The sequence below is a fragment of the Sphaerodactylus townsendi genome, linkage group LG02 (genome assembly GCF_021028975.2).
Source record: "Sphaerodactylus townsendi isolate TG3544 linkage group LG02, MPM_Stown_v2.3, whole genome shotgun sequence".
In the NCBI taxonomy this organism is placed as follows: Eukaryota; Metazoa; Chordata; class Lepidosauria; order Squamata; family Sphaerodactylidae; genus Sphaerodactylus; species Sphaerodactylus townsendi.
Genome location: NC_059426.1, coordinates 137,155,071 through 137,169,205, shown reverse-complemented (window position 1 = coordinate 137,169,205; position 14,135 = coordinate 137,155,071). Strand labels below are relative to the sequence as shown.

The following is a 14,135-nucleotide window of genomic DNA, read 5'->3' as shown; positions in this document are numbered from 1 at the left end:
CAGTATGCTGCTTAAATTAGACCTCTCCTTCTAGACTGAATAAATATTATTTTAATACACATTCCTTTATCATTATCTACTTTATAAAACAATTGTATCCTGACTTTCAAAACATAACATTTAAAGTCAACAGCTGCCAAAAGTGTGTAATATTGCATTCAAGAGCTTCTGTTTCCTAAATAACAAAACCATAAAAAAGACCAACATCTGTAGAACTAGAAGAATTGTTTAGTTTTAGCAAATGTCATATCAATGGCTACTGTCTTTCAAATTAATAAACGATATATAACAGCTTTCAAATATCCTTCAAATAAAGATTACTATGAATAGAGAAATGCTTAACCAATAGTCAACAACAATAAAATTTCTTCAAAGGTTACAATAATCAGTTATTTAGCTAAACCACTGCAGGAATGCATGGTCATTTCTTGAATAATGTATATTTGATCTATAACAATACAGATATTTCTAAAATAATGGAGAAAACTATCTCTTACTTTGCAGTTGTTTAACATATCATTTCCATGAAGTAATTGACTTGGGAAATATTGCATAGTGTCACCTGAATGTTCTTTCTGCGAGCGCAACTTGGAATAATCCATACAAAACATGCATAAGAAAACAAATACATCAGCCTTTATAGACAGGACAGAGTAAAGGACCTTTCCAAAGCTCTAAATTAAAATGATTAAACTGCTGTACAGTCGGCAGGGACAAATTTAAAACTAAGCTTGGGTATGGAATTATTAACATGAACAGGCCATCTCATTTTTACAAATAGCTGTAGCTTACTTAGCGTAAGTATTTCTCATACGTTTTCCAAATGCCTTTAGGAAAGCGTGTGAGGCGGTACATCGTCTATTGGTTTTATTGCAAGATTAGAAGCCTACTTTGTTATGATACTACAGACAGTTTATGTGAAATTATCCATAGAAAGGGCAACACAAAGACCTTAACAAAAGACAATTAATTTATCTGATATAATTTCAAGTGCACTTGATTACAATGTGTAGCTGGTTTATATTCAAAGAAAACTAGTAAAGTTTGTGGGTGCCGGACACATTCTCTGGTGCCCATCAAGCATTTTTAGGAAGTGGACAGAGATAGGATTAGGAAAATGAACACCTTCTTCCTGTTCCCAAGCCTGCCACCTCAAATACTCCTGCAGGCAGGAAGGAGAACAAAATGGTCAGCATGGACAGGAACAGACATTCCTGCTCAAACTTGCTCATGTACTCTTGTCCCTGCACTGCTGAAGCTGCCTGAGGACAAAAGCTGTCTGGCTTATTTGGGAGGGACGGATGGACAGTAAAGCCATCATGACCCCCCCCCCCAGTCAGTTTGGCTCCACGTCTTCCAGCAGTCATTTTACGGTTGGCTCCGCTTTTTCCAGAAGCCATTTTGTGTTTGCACTGATCACCTTGTGTCAAAATTCTAAAGGTCCCTATAGGCTCAAAAAAATTGGGGACCACTATTCTACTATATCTTAAGATGACAACTGTAATTGTTTCTATACAATACTGTCTTTTTAACAGTAAACATCTCTCTCTCTATCTAATTCTTGAGAGTTCATAATTTTTATTGCTCATAACCAGCCAGTATATCTCCTGTTTTTTCTCCGCAGCTTTTATTATTTATTTATTTATTATTTATTTATTAGGTTTATAGACCGCTTTCCCCCGGAGGGCTCAGGGCGGTGGACAATATAAAGAGCACAATCAATTAAAATACAATTTAAATATAAATTAGGATGGCTCTGATAAAAATAAACCTTACTCTATTAAAATGCAGCATTAATACTTTAGTTCCAGATGGCACCTACTATCATTCCCACAGAAGCCCCAAAGTGGGGGTTTGTAGGTCTTCATGATGTAAAAGAAGAACAAGAAGGGAGGGAGGGAGGGGGCCCCTATCAACGGCTAGTCTTCCCAAAGGCCCGGTGGAACAGATCAGTCTTGCAGGCCCCAAGTGGATCCCTCACCGAGGTCCCAAGAGGGCCTGTGACAGTTGGAGAGAAGATGCTGCCTAAGGTTGGCCGGCCAGAGCTGAAAAGGCTCTGGTCCGGGTGGAGGCCAGCCGTATCATGGAGGGGCCAGGGATCACCAGTAAATTGGCCTCTGCCGATCGCAGAGACTGGTTCGGGACATATGGGGTAAGACGGTCCCGTAGGTCCGTCCCCTAACTGCTTAATTCCCCTTTCTGTTTCTTGGTATTCGGACTTTCCTAAGACCAAGTAACAGGACTTAATGTTCACTATACATTAAAAACAAAGAATACATATTTAAAACATTTGAAACATACACCTAATTTCACTTATGTAAATCATAATAATCTGCCTATAAGTGCATTGGGTCAAACTATCCAGACCACCGTTTACCACAAGCATAAAGCAAAAAAAGCTTTTGTCATAATGAATGTTTAAAAAAATAGCTTCAGTTTACCAAAGAACAGGGGAGCAGGAGAAAAGATAAAACAAAAAACAAAAGGTCACTAGCAAGCATTATTTGGGGAAAAAGCTTTCCCACCCCAAAATCCCTTCACCAAACAGTTACTAAAAAAATTCTATTTGCTGTGAAATCTGTGTCTCTTATGAAAGAACTGCACACTCATAAATCCACATTTGTCAAAATCCTAGAAACAAGAAAGGCAGAAATAATACTGACAGAGAGGGGATGTGCCCAATAATTTTCTGTGGCTTTTCCCCTTGCAAGACTTACTTCTGTTTACAGAGCCAGATGGACAAAAAGAAAAATCTTATTGATATCAAATGTATTAATATTTCCTAGAGTAACAAATTAAAAGCAGTTAATTTGATTTTAAAGGAACACTTCCTTCTGCACCTCATCACAATATTTGCCAGATTAATAGTGAAGTCTGGAAAACTGGACCACCCTTTTTTGAGGTCATGAGTAGCCATTACTAATCTCATATGCACATCACTGAACAGAACACAAAGCATTAATCAATATTTTCATATACTAATCAATTCAAACTGTATACTTCCTGGATTACAATAGTACCAGTATACAATCAATATATTTTTCTTTTGTTAGACTACTATCACTATACTAAGGATGAATATCTGTCTCTGTAGTCAGTAACAAGGTTTTCTCTAAGGCCATTTGTGATGTGCTAATATACAAAGTTCACAACTGTGTAACAGTCACTCTCTTTGAAAATTTTATTCAAATTTAAGTTTAGATCACTTATATTTCTTCTAAAAATCAGTGAAAGTAAACAGAAATCAGTAGTTTGTATTAGAAATTAATCAATAATATGAGGCCAGCCTTTTCTTTTCACATCACACTGATTGCATGTGCAGTTGGCTTTTTCCTGATCTTCCCAGCTCCCAGCCTGTCTTAATCTCTATCAAGTAAGATATTCCTTAGATTGAAATGTCTTGTAATGAAATACAGAATGAGGATTTGGTATACCTGGTAGAAAAAGCTGGTGGAAAACTCCATTGCCTTACAACATATTTTTTACACATACTTTTAGACAACAGGGACTCTCTGGACTGGAACAAATACTTTCCAATAATGTTGACAAGTTCCTCTGTGTGTCACAAACATGGGCCTTTAACTTATTTTATAAACCTTTGATAATTTTGTTCAGAACGCATTCACAGATGGGAACTTTCAGTTCAGTTATGGTTAACTGGTTGTGAAATGTATTTTAGGTTTGTATATGTTTATAAATCAAATAAATAATGTTTAGTTTTAAGAAGTTACAGTGAAATACTGTGCTGATTCAAAAGTTGTCTTTTCACTTATGGGAGAAGGATGGATACCTTTTGATTGTCTCATAGTTTGCATAGAATTCAAACTGCACCCTGTTTGAAAGAACTTATATTTAAGCTTTTTTTCATCTAATTCTTTAAGATGTTAGCCAACAAAAACAAAATAGAAGAGTAAATATTAATTTTAGTCTCTATACAAAATACTGAACAAGTTTATAAACAGAATTACCATCTTCCCACTTCAAAAAATTACACTTTTCCAACCATGAGTCTTTTCGATTTAACAAACGCAAAACTCTACAGCTACAATCTAACAAAGAATTAAGCTTGCAAAAACCCATTAATATTAATGGGCTTAAGGACCGTTAACTCTGTTTTAAATTGTGATCTGAGTAATTATAAATACATATTTATGTTCATTTTCTCAGGACAATAACTGTGCTGAGATGTTTGATTTAAAATAAAATATAAAAAGAAAAAGAGGTTTATTTCACCTTCACATGGTGTCTTTCTCATGCAGACCTCAGATTTCCACATTTGTATCCCTTTAAAGGATTTGATATGCAGGGAAAAAAGAAAGGATGGTAAACATTTAAATTCAGAGATCAGTACTGGCTGTCACATTCCATTCGCTATGACCAACCAACCCCATACCTTTTACTGATGTGTTGGGTGGTGGTCCTTCCATTCTCAAGTTCCAAGGAGGATCCCCCTGATTAGCAAAGTCCCTCATCTTCAAATAGCTAATTGTTAGCCGAATGATGGATGCCTTGTCAAGCTGGCTGGTAATGGCTGCAGGAAGTGGCAACAATTTGGCCAGCTCATAGAACTCAAAATTTTCCTTCCCTCGGCGAGAACGAGCAGCATCTCGGGACTTTTCCTTTCTCAAGGCTTGTAAACTGAAACAAGAACAACACAGCAGAATATTCATCAGTTTCTATGTTCTGGCTTACTTATCTTTCTTATTCCCAATTTCTATGCACCTATAAACACTTATTCCTTCCAGATATAATCGACCAGTAAAATAATTATTACAAGATAAGGTCTTAAAAACTCTGTTGTAATTGCTTTGTCCAAATGTCAAACAATAAACTGAAGACTACTGTACTGTGAAAGGACAGATGGAAATTATCTTAATAAAGAAACACTTTCTGTATGGAATAATGTGTAATGTTATTCACTAATTACTATTATTTATCATTTATTTTAAACTACAGTTGTACAAATGGCTTCACAGTCTTTTCCCCTTTTCATTCTTGCAGCAAAAATACAAGGTAGTCTATAGTGTTTTAGCCAGTTCAATATTATGGACCACATACCAGGCTGGAACTTCATCATCTAACCCCTCTGTCCTTCTCCCAGTATATTTACATGTATCTTACCAAACCTTTATTTAACACCTATCTGCTCGCTAAATTTTATTTAGACAGAAGTTAAATAACTAGAACTCTCTATCTTAACTTTCTTATATAGCTGTCATCCTCCAATCTCTCTTATAATTTCCACTACAACCTATATAACTCAAGCCACCTGCTTCCCACACAATGGTGGATTCTGCACAGAATGAATATAATGTATTTACAACATTATAAAATGATCTGTTTTAGCATTTTATGTTCCCACAGCACGGGAGAACAGAAGCATTGCCAGCCAAAAAGGATATATTTCTCGCCTGCTGCACGGAGCTCTTGTCAGTTTCGTGGTTGTGCTTGCCATTTTGTGTGCTGCAGCAGATTCTTGATGAAGATTTTCCACAGAGGATTCCTCTGCTTGCAGCTCATCCATGCACAATTTCACGGTAAAAAGTAGTTGAATAAAGTTTGTTCAGCCAACTGATCCTGGCACATTTTTCTTTTGTTTTGAGGGGGATGTCTGTGAAGCTATGACACATATTGACAAATATGCACATATTGCAGCTCCTCTAATTGTACTCCGTAGCTTTGCAGACACCCCCCTCAAAAAAAATGACACGTGTGCAAGATTGCTAAGCAAGACAAACTTTTATTCATCTACTTTTTACAGTACTGCTACACTACTTGTAGGAGACATGTAGGAGACATCACATTTCCTCTCCTGCACATTTCCTCTTTCTTTTTCCTGAAAGTCTCTCCATAATTTCTCCCCTTTCCCTGCTTCCTTCTCTCCTTCCCATCCAATAACCAATCTAATTTATCTGCCTCTCTCTCTCTTAAGCTTTCTCTCCCCCCTCTCCTGCAGCCTCTACCTAAGAAAACTATGGCCCAGTTCTGTGGTACATAAATATTTCCATATGGCATGATACAGAATACTCAAGGACTTATGGGTGGATTACTCACTTTCCCCTGTATACTTTTCCCTGCACTATTTTGTCTTTCCTTACTCCTGACAACCCCCCAGCCTTTTCATTTTTGCATCATTCTCTCCCCAGTCATACATCAACCTACCCTTCAACTGCCTCCCATCTTCAGCTATATTTATCATTTGTATCCCAGCTTTCTCCACTGGGAACCAAAGCAAGTTAAACTGCTCTCCTCTCATTTTATCTTCACAACAACCCTGTGAAGTAGGTTGGGCTGAAAATATGTGACTGGAACTGGCCCCAAATCACCCAGTGAGTTTCCACAGCAAGATGGGGATCTGAACCTGCATCTCCCAGATCCTACTCTGAAGCTCTAAGCCAATGGTTCTCAACCTTCCTAATACCACGACCCTTTAATACAGTTCCTCATGTTGTGGTGACCCCTAACCCTAACATTTATCCATGTTACAGATGGAGAACACTAATGCAGAGAGGTGACCCCTGTGAAAGGTTCGTTCGAACCCCAAAGGGATCCTGGCCCCCAGTTTGAGAACCACTGCTCTAACTGCTACACTACACTGGCTTTCATTGTGTGGCTGCTGTTGAACAGCAGCAAGCAGTCTAGGTGAGTCATACAAATGGGGTAGCAGCAAGTCACACAGTTGTTGCTAGCAGGCTCAGGCCCAACCCAAATGAATCTTCTCTGAAAGGCTGAAACAGCCCTGGAAAAGACTTTGCCCCAGTCCTTTGCCTTTTACTCACAGAAACGGAAGTTTGAAATGCTGTAAGAATGGGGAAATTGAAAAATCCATTTTTAAAACTATGTACACTCTTTTATAATTTGGGTTTTTTTTAAATCTCCCGATATTTTTTTTTAATTTACAATTTTTCTGCAAACCTGGGACATTGTTCATTGTTTTGCCTGTTCACACCTTCAGCCACTGGATTTAAGTATTGTTAGATTTGGCCCACTTTGCCATCAGTATTTAGATTTGACTTATTCTCAACTGAGAAGCTGATGCTTCTAAAGTTATTGACTTCTATAGGCATAGAAGGGTGTAACTCTACTTAGGATTGCACAATCAGTCCACTTGGTCCTGTGCTTTACATTAGAAATAAAATATCCATATGTATTTGTTATACTGCTGTAAAAACACAACAGGCAGAACATTATTTAAATTGCCTATGACAAAACATGAAGGTCTTTTTTCTCCCACCATAGAGTGATAACTTCAAATTAATGTTTAAAAATATTAATATAGGTTACAGCCCAGGCATCACCTAAGGTGACTGAGCTGGGTCCAATAAAGCCTTGTTCCCAAATTCGTAGTTCAGGCATCGTAGTACATACGTTGGAGGGTTTTTGTTTTGTTTTGCCTTCAAGTCACAGCTGACTTATAGAAACTCCATGGTTTTCAAGTGAAAAGATGTTCAGAGATGATCTGCCATTGCCTGGCTTCATGTCACAACTCTGGTATTCCTTGGAGGTTGCCTATCCAAATACTAACCAGGGCTGACCCTGTTTAGCTTCTGAGATCTGAGGAGACAAGGCTAGCCTGGGGCTCCCTAGGTCAGGCAGTTCATATGCTACAGGAGGCCATTATGTCCCTTCAGTATACCTATTCAAAAATTCCTCCTGAGGGCACTGATCACAAATTACTGCTTCCTAGAACAGATGGGAAGAGAGATTGTTGAGCCACTGATATGGGCAGGTATGAATCATAATGATTATATTGTCATCATTTGCTATGTTAAACAATATTAAGGATCTTCATGCTCTTTTTATGGACAATGGCTTTTTAAGACCTGATAATAGACAAAAGTTGCAATTTTTGTTGAATATGCTGAAGACTATAACCATTATTTTATTCATATTTTGCACAACAGTTGAGTGAACAATTCCATTTTTGAAAAATGTTCTTTTTAACATATATTTGGTACTCTCTTTCCATTCAGTTGAAAACAATTCAAAATTCCTTCAGTGATTCTTGAAATGTGAAGTGACACACAGCCACATTACACATGTCCTACCAAAAGTCTTTTGAAGTGACAGCACTGTACTTGTAATAAATAGTGATTGGTTTGGAGGGCTATAACCATAAAATAAGGCCCTAGGGGCTGGAAGGTTGTTGAGAATATGATATAATGGGATAAGCCAGTGAGAATGACACAGCATGGACATTAATCTAGTGCCTATTTGCATTAGCTAGGATTTTAAAAGCAGAGAAAGCAAAGCTAGGTATGGCAAGGAAGAGGCCATTTCTAACTCCCTTCATACCTTTTAGCAATGAGGCAAGGCACCTTTGTAATGTGTTTTCTTTGGCACCACTAGTGATGACTGCTTGCCTTCCCAATACCTACCTAAAATACTCTACATTTTGAAGAACTTTGAATTTCAAAAAACACTGATGAAGAAGAAGAGTTTTCTGAGTTTTCCACCACCACCACCCCCCAGTATGGGAGGCCGCCCTCCCCCACTTTGACCAAACAAATTTTTTTTTTGCCACAGTGGTACAAAAACCTGCTTAAAAAACATGGATCCTCATGATTTTTGGACTAAGTCATCCCAGAATCGCCAGGACATCACAACTCTAGCCATTAGCCACATGTCTGAACACAACAATCACACATCCCACACTTTGTGGTGCCGCAGTGGTGCAAAAACCTGCTTAAAAACATGGATTCTCATGGATCCTCATGATCTTTTTACTTGGTCACCCAAAAATCACGTGCCCATCACAGCCCATACCCCTAGACACATATCTGAACACAATAATCCTGCATCCCATGCTTCATGGCACCACATTGGCACAAAAATGTGATTAAAACACACGGATCCTTATGGATCCTCCTGATTTTTGCATTTGGTCATCCCAAATCACCAGCACATTACAGCACAACGATCACACATCCCATGCTCTGTGGGGCTGAAGTGACTCAAAAGCCTGCTTGGAAAACATAGATCCTTATGATTTTTGCACTAAGTCACCCCCAAATCAGCATCAAATCATAGCCCAAGCCCCTAATCACATGTCTGAACACAGAAATCACGCATCCCATGTTCCATGGTGCCGCAGTGGCACAAAAACCTGCTTGGAAAACATGGATCCTCGTGGATCCTCATGATTTTTGCACTGTCACCCCAAAAACAGCACCTCTCAGAACAATGCCACCTGAGCTAGAGGTGGGGGGAGGGAGGCAAGGGTTGGGTAGGAATTGGAGAAGGTTGCAAGGGATCCATAAAATTCTGCCGCCTTCTACATTTTAATAACTATTTTTTATAAATGCAGGTCTGGGACTGCATTATCCAGGTGGAGAAATGCATGGGATCAGGGTTGCCAACTTTCAGGTGGTGGCTGGAGATATCCCACTATTACAGCAGATCTCCAGGAAACACAGATCAATTCGCTTGGAAAAAATGGCTTCTTCGGAAGGTGGAGTCTATGGCATTATCCCCCATTGAAGACCCTCACCTTTCCAAACCCTACCTTCCTCAGTCTCCAGCCCCCAAATCTCCTGGATTTTCTCAGCTCAGACTTCACACCCCTATATGAGAGAGAGAAAAAGATAGACTTTAACCCTTTCTCCCTTGCCATTTTCGAATTGGGAAGAGCCACCCTTCTAAGCAATTTTTACCCAATCCCCACACCTGTGTTTCATCAGTTTCGGAGAGGGGGAGCTTTTTCCAGAGATAGCATGAACTGGGGTTTCTTTTTTCTCTCTCTCTCCCTCTTTTGACAGAATTTTCCTCTTGATAAAGCAACCCCACAAGCTGCCTTTGCAAAAGGGAGAGAGAGGGGGAAGGCATTTAAAATAAACCCAGCCCTCTGTATTTTGCCAGCACTCCAGGGCTGAATAAGATTTCCAGCAGCCAGATGGGGAAACGTCTATTGCCCTGCACAATTGTTTGCTCCCCCCATTCCCATTTCTAGCTACAGTTCCGTGGGCAATGCTGCAGCAGAGGAACATGGAAATAGTGCGACCTGGCTGGGACTTTGTTTTGAAGCCTTGGCATCACCAGATCTCATTGAGTCCAGCTCCTTTCCTGGGAGCAAACCCAGGTGAGTCATGTGGGGCTTACTCTCAAGTAGACCTACTTGTGCCTGCTCCTTTAATGAAAAGACAGAGTTGCAGATGGACTTGGCAGGCGGTCCCCAACTTACCTGGTTATCCCCAGGCAGATCTTCATGCTTCCCCCCTGCCGCCCCAAGCTCAGACTTGCGAAGCCTCAGGTGTCATGTCATGCCAGCCTTCCACACTGCCCACCTGGGATGGGGGGGGGTCTCAAACAGCTCCACCCGCTCGACCTCCAACTTGGTTAGCCCAATTCTTTCCCTGCTGGGGGGCTTCCCCCTCCAAAGCACTGACCCAGAAGGTGGGGTACAGGTGGGGGGGAGGAAGCACCCATGAGGGCCCCGATCCATCTGACAAGTGTCACCCGGGTACCTCTTGATGTTCACACTCCTTCTGCAAGTCCGGGCTCAGCCCTCTTTGCACAAAAGGAAACTTTCCCTGGGTGAGAAGGCAGCAGGATCAGAGACGCAGGTGCCATGTGACCAAGCCCACAGGTCACCAAGCGGCGCCAGAGGACCCTGGAGAAACTTGGGGAAATTGATAAAAAAGCAAGAGGAGCAGGGAGGAGAAGGAAAGAGGGGAGGGCACCGGCTTTAGATATACTGGGATTTCGGCAAAGGGAGCCGGTGGGAGAAATGTGCCTTTGAACATGCGTGCACCCAAGCAGGGAACAGCAGCAGCAGTTTGGGATCCACGAGGGGGAATCTCTGCCCACCTGCCTCCTTAGAAATCCCAAGCAGTGAAAGAGCGGCACCCACCATGTGAGGCTCCCCCTGGCTGCTTGAAGCGGACCAAGCGAGGGGAGGGGGGAAGCACCAAACTGCAAAGAGCAGCTGCCGCTTCATCCTGTGGAATCGAGCGGCAGAGCGCGAGAGAGAGGAGCCCTTGGGGGCAAAACCCATTTCCACCATGTTGTCAGCTCCTCCTGGGTCAGGCCAGGTCAGGCAGGGCAGGATGAAGGGGCAATTTTCCGTCTCCACATGACCCCAATGGTGTACGTTCGGGGCACGGCGCCCCATTTCGCTCCGTTGCAGCTACGCCACGGATTCAACTTAAAAACACCAATCAATTGGGAGGAATATGCCTACAGAAGAAGGGCCCTGCTAGATCAGGCCAGTGGTCCATCCAGTTCAACATTCTGGTCCATACAGTGATTAGCCCATTGCACTGAAAGGTCAAAGAACAGGGCATATAGACCAAGGTATTCCTCTGATATTGCCTCCTAGAATTGGTATTCAGTAGTTTACTGATTTGGGCATGGCAGTAGTGACTATGGCTGGTAGCCATTGGTGAACCTGGACCTAGCCTATATGAATCTGTCTAATCCTCTTTAAATCCATTTACACTAGTAAATTCAAAGGAAAGTCACCAAATTCCTTAACTGCCCTATTCTGCTCTATTTTTTGCAATATCTTTTTAGAGATCCACTAACCATAACTGTACACAGTATTCTAAATGAGACCAGCATAAATCTATACAGTGGGATTCCAATGATGGCTATTATTATTGTAGTAATAATCCCAAACTTGGATTTTGTATTTTTCACTGCAGGTGCAAACTGAGTTGACAGTTGCATCAAGCTATACAATACAACCCCAAGATCCTTCCTTTCTCAGCCTCCATCAATAATAATAATAATAATAATAATAATAATAATAATAATAATAATGATGATGATGATGATGATGATGATGATGATGATGATGATGATGATGATGATGATGATGATGATGATGATGATGATGATGATGATAGGAAAAACTTACACGATACGAGGATTTAAGGATTGAACTACAAAGACTCTGGCACAAACCAGTAAAGGTGGTCCCAGTGGTGATCGGCACACTGGGTGAAGTACCTAAAGACCTTGGACGGCACTTAAAAACAGCTGACCAAATCACCATATGTCAGTTGCAAAAGGCCACCCTACTCGGCTCTGCACACATTATTCGTCGATACATCACACAGTCCTAGATGCTTGGGAAGTGTCCAACGTGTGATGTAATACAAAATCCAGCATATTGATCTTGTTTGCTGTGTATAACTGTTTTTTATCAATATAATAGTAGTAGTAGTAGTAGTAGTTTGTTGTTGTAGTTTAGACTTTTATACTGCTCACCCCCAAAGGGCTCTGAGAAGTGTTAAGAACTATTACAGTCAAAGTTAGGTTATTTTGTTTAAATGTGCATCACCTTACACTTACCAACACTGAACTTCATTTTCCAAGTGGTTGTGCACTCACCTAAAAGCCAACTGACAAAGGGGTGGTAGTTTGCTATGTCTAAGGGTGATGATAATGCTGGGGTCTAATTCTCTCTCATAATGTTACATTTTGTATTCAGGTAGACTCAGAAGTCACCTAGTTTGAAGGAATAGCTCAGTAACAAACCAGGTTAAAATGGACAAAAAGCAAGAAGAATAAATAGTCGCCATCACTGCGATAGATGAGCAGATTCTAATTTTGTTATGACTTCCCCAGGCTAAGAATGTCAAACACTGGTTGGTCTTTGGGATGGCTGTGATTGCCTTGAATGTTTACATTTCAAGATACAAACTAGGGAAAGTAAAGTAACACTGTCAGAAGGAAACACAGATTATATTTTGGATCAAGATAATATGATAGCAGTTGATTCTCAGTGGAATCTGTATGCTGCTGAGACAAGTAATAAGTAGTTCTGTTTGGTCAGGAAGAAATGAAAATAAACTAGGTTTTAGCTAAAAAATGCCCTTACTACGGGGTGTTACTTGGTCATTTTCACTACAAAAGGCAATCATGGTTATTCCTCTGAATTTCATTCAAGGAAAAATATTTTGCAGTCCCTTAAGGCTTGATACACAGGTAAGATATGAACTGAAGAGTTCCAAAACTATTAAAACAAAGACCTGTTTAGTAAAAGTTATTTTAAAAAGCATGGAAAAAGAACCTTTCCATTGAAAAGGAATGCACCTAAAAGCTTTTCACAATTCTCTGTTACAAAAAACAACAACCAAGATCTGAGGATAAGCCAGCCAGGCAGATGTTATAGATTTTCCCACTTGTTTGCTTAGGAGAATCTAGCACTGCACAGTTCTACTACTTATCAATTAATCTGGAATGCGGACTCAAAGAAAAAGGTCAAACTGTATTAAAAATTCAACCATTAAAATTTCATCAAAGGCTTCCATAATTTTAACTCGCAAACCTTTGAACACCTGCATACTTGTCAGATCTCTAGTCATAGTTAACAGTGGAATCTGTAGTTACTACAGTATCAACACGAGTTCTGACATGCACTGAATGAAAATGCCTGAAGACTAATATTTTAGGCAGTAAAATCCAGCAAAACTGCTCTATTTTGCCAGACTTGTCAGAGGAAAATACTTATTGGGTGAACTTCAGCGCTGATTAGAGTAGGCCCTTTGCATCAATACATTTTCAGGTGATTTAGTTTTTTTTTCCACATGCCATAAATATCATTTTCCTTACAAAGCAAAATTTAGGAAATCTCTGTAAACAAAACTATTAACTGTTGTTATCTAGAGAGGCAGACCATAAAATAAAGTTCTTCAATCCTGCCCAAGAAAAAGTAATGGTTTTAGAAGATTCCTTTAATGTGTGAAGAAAGCTCCCTGGTATATAGGCTGGAAGTTAAAACAGGAACCTTCAAGTTCAAGGTAAGAACTCTGCTGCTTAACTAATGCACTGCTCATAGCTGTCATCATTAATTTATGTTAGCCTCTGTAAACATCAAGAGTATAATAGGCCAATTTCACAACTAAATATAGATGCACATTTTGCCCTTATATAAATGGCAGATTGCCGCTGTAGATCATCGCTGCAGCAACACGTCAGTAAAGATGCACTGTTTGATGGTCTGATGCTCACACAATATATAAAACCAGTTGTAATGGTTGTTTGGAAGCAAAGTGTAACACAGCAGCAAAATTTCATTTGTTCCACAAACTCAGGATATATTAAGCTTGGCTGACAAAGACTGTTTGATGTGCTAAATCAGTTTGACCTTGATTTTTGCTTTATATTTCTCATTTAACACAGAAAATGAC

The 14,135-nt window shown here is 40.0% G+C and overlaps 1 protein-coding gene across 14 annotated transcripts in view; it reads right to left on the bottom strand.

The window, feature by feature from the left end:
- NPAS3 (neuronal PAS domain protein 3) overlaps positions 1 to 14,135 on the bottom strand; it is an 875,259-nt gene that overhangs the window by 604,220 nt on the left and 256,904 nt on the right. For 11 of the 14 annotated variants that reach the window (XM_048484759.1, XM_048484762.1, XM_048484764.1 and 8 more), the window contains 2 exons: positions 4,394 to 4,638; positions 4,234 to 4,284 (listed from right to left, as the gene is read on the bottom strand). In XM_048484759.1, the coding sequence (XP_048340716.1) occupies positions 4,234 to 4,284; positions 4,394 to 4,638 (296 nt within the window). Of the gene's footprint in view, positions 1 to 4,233; positions 4,285 to 4,393; positions 4,639 to 9,505; positions 9,564 to 14,135 lie in introns of all 14 variants that reach the window. The other 3 variants (XM_048484758.1, XM_048484761.1, XM_048484769.1) reach the window with 2 other exon arrangements.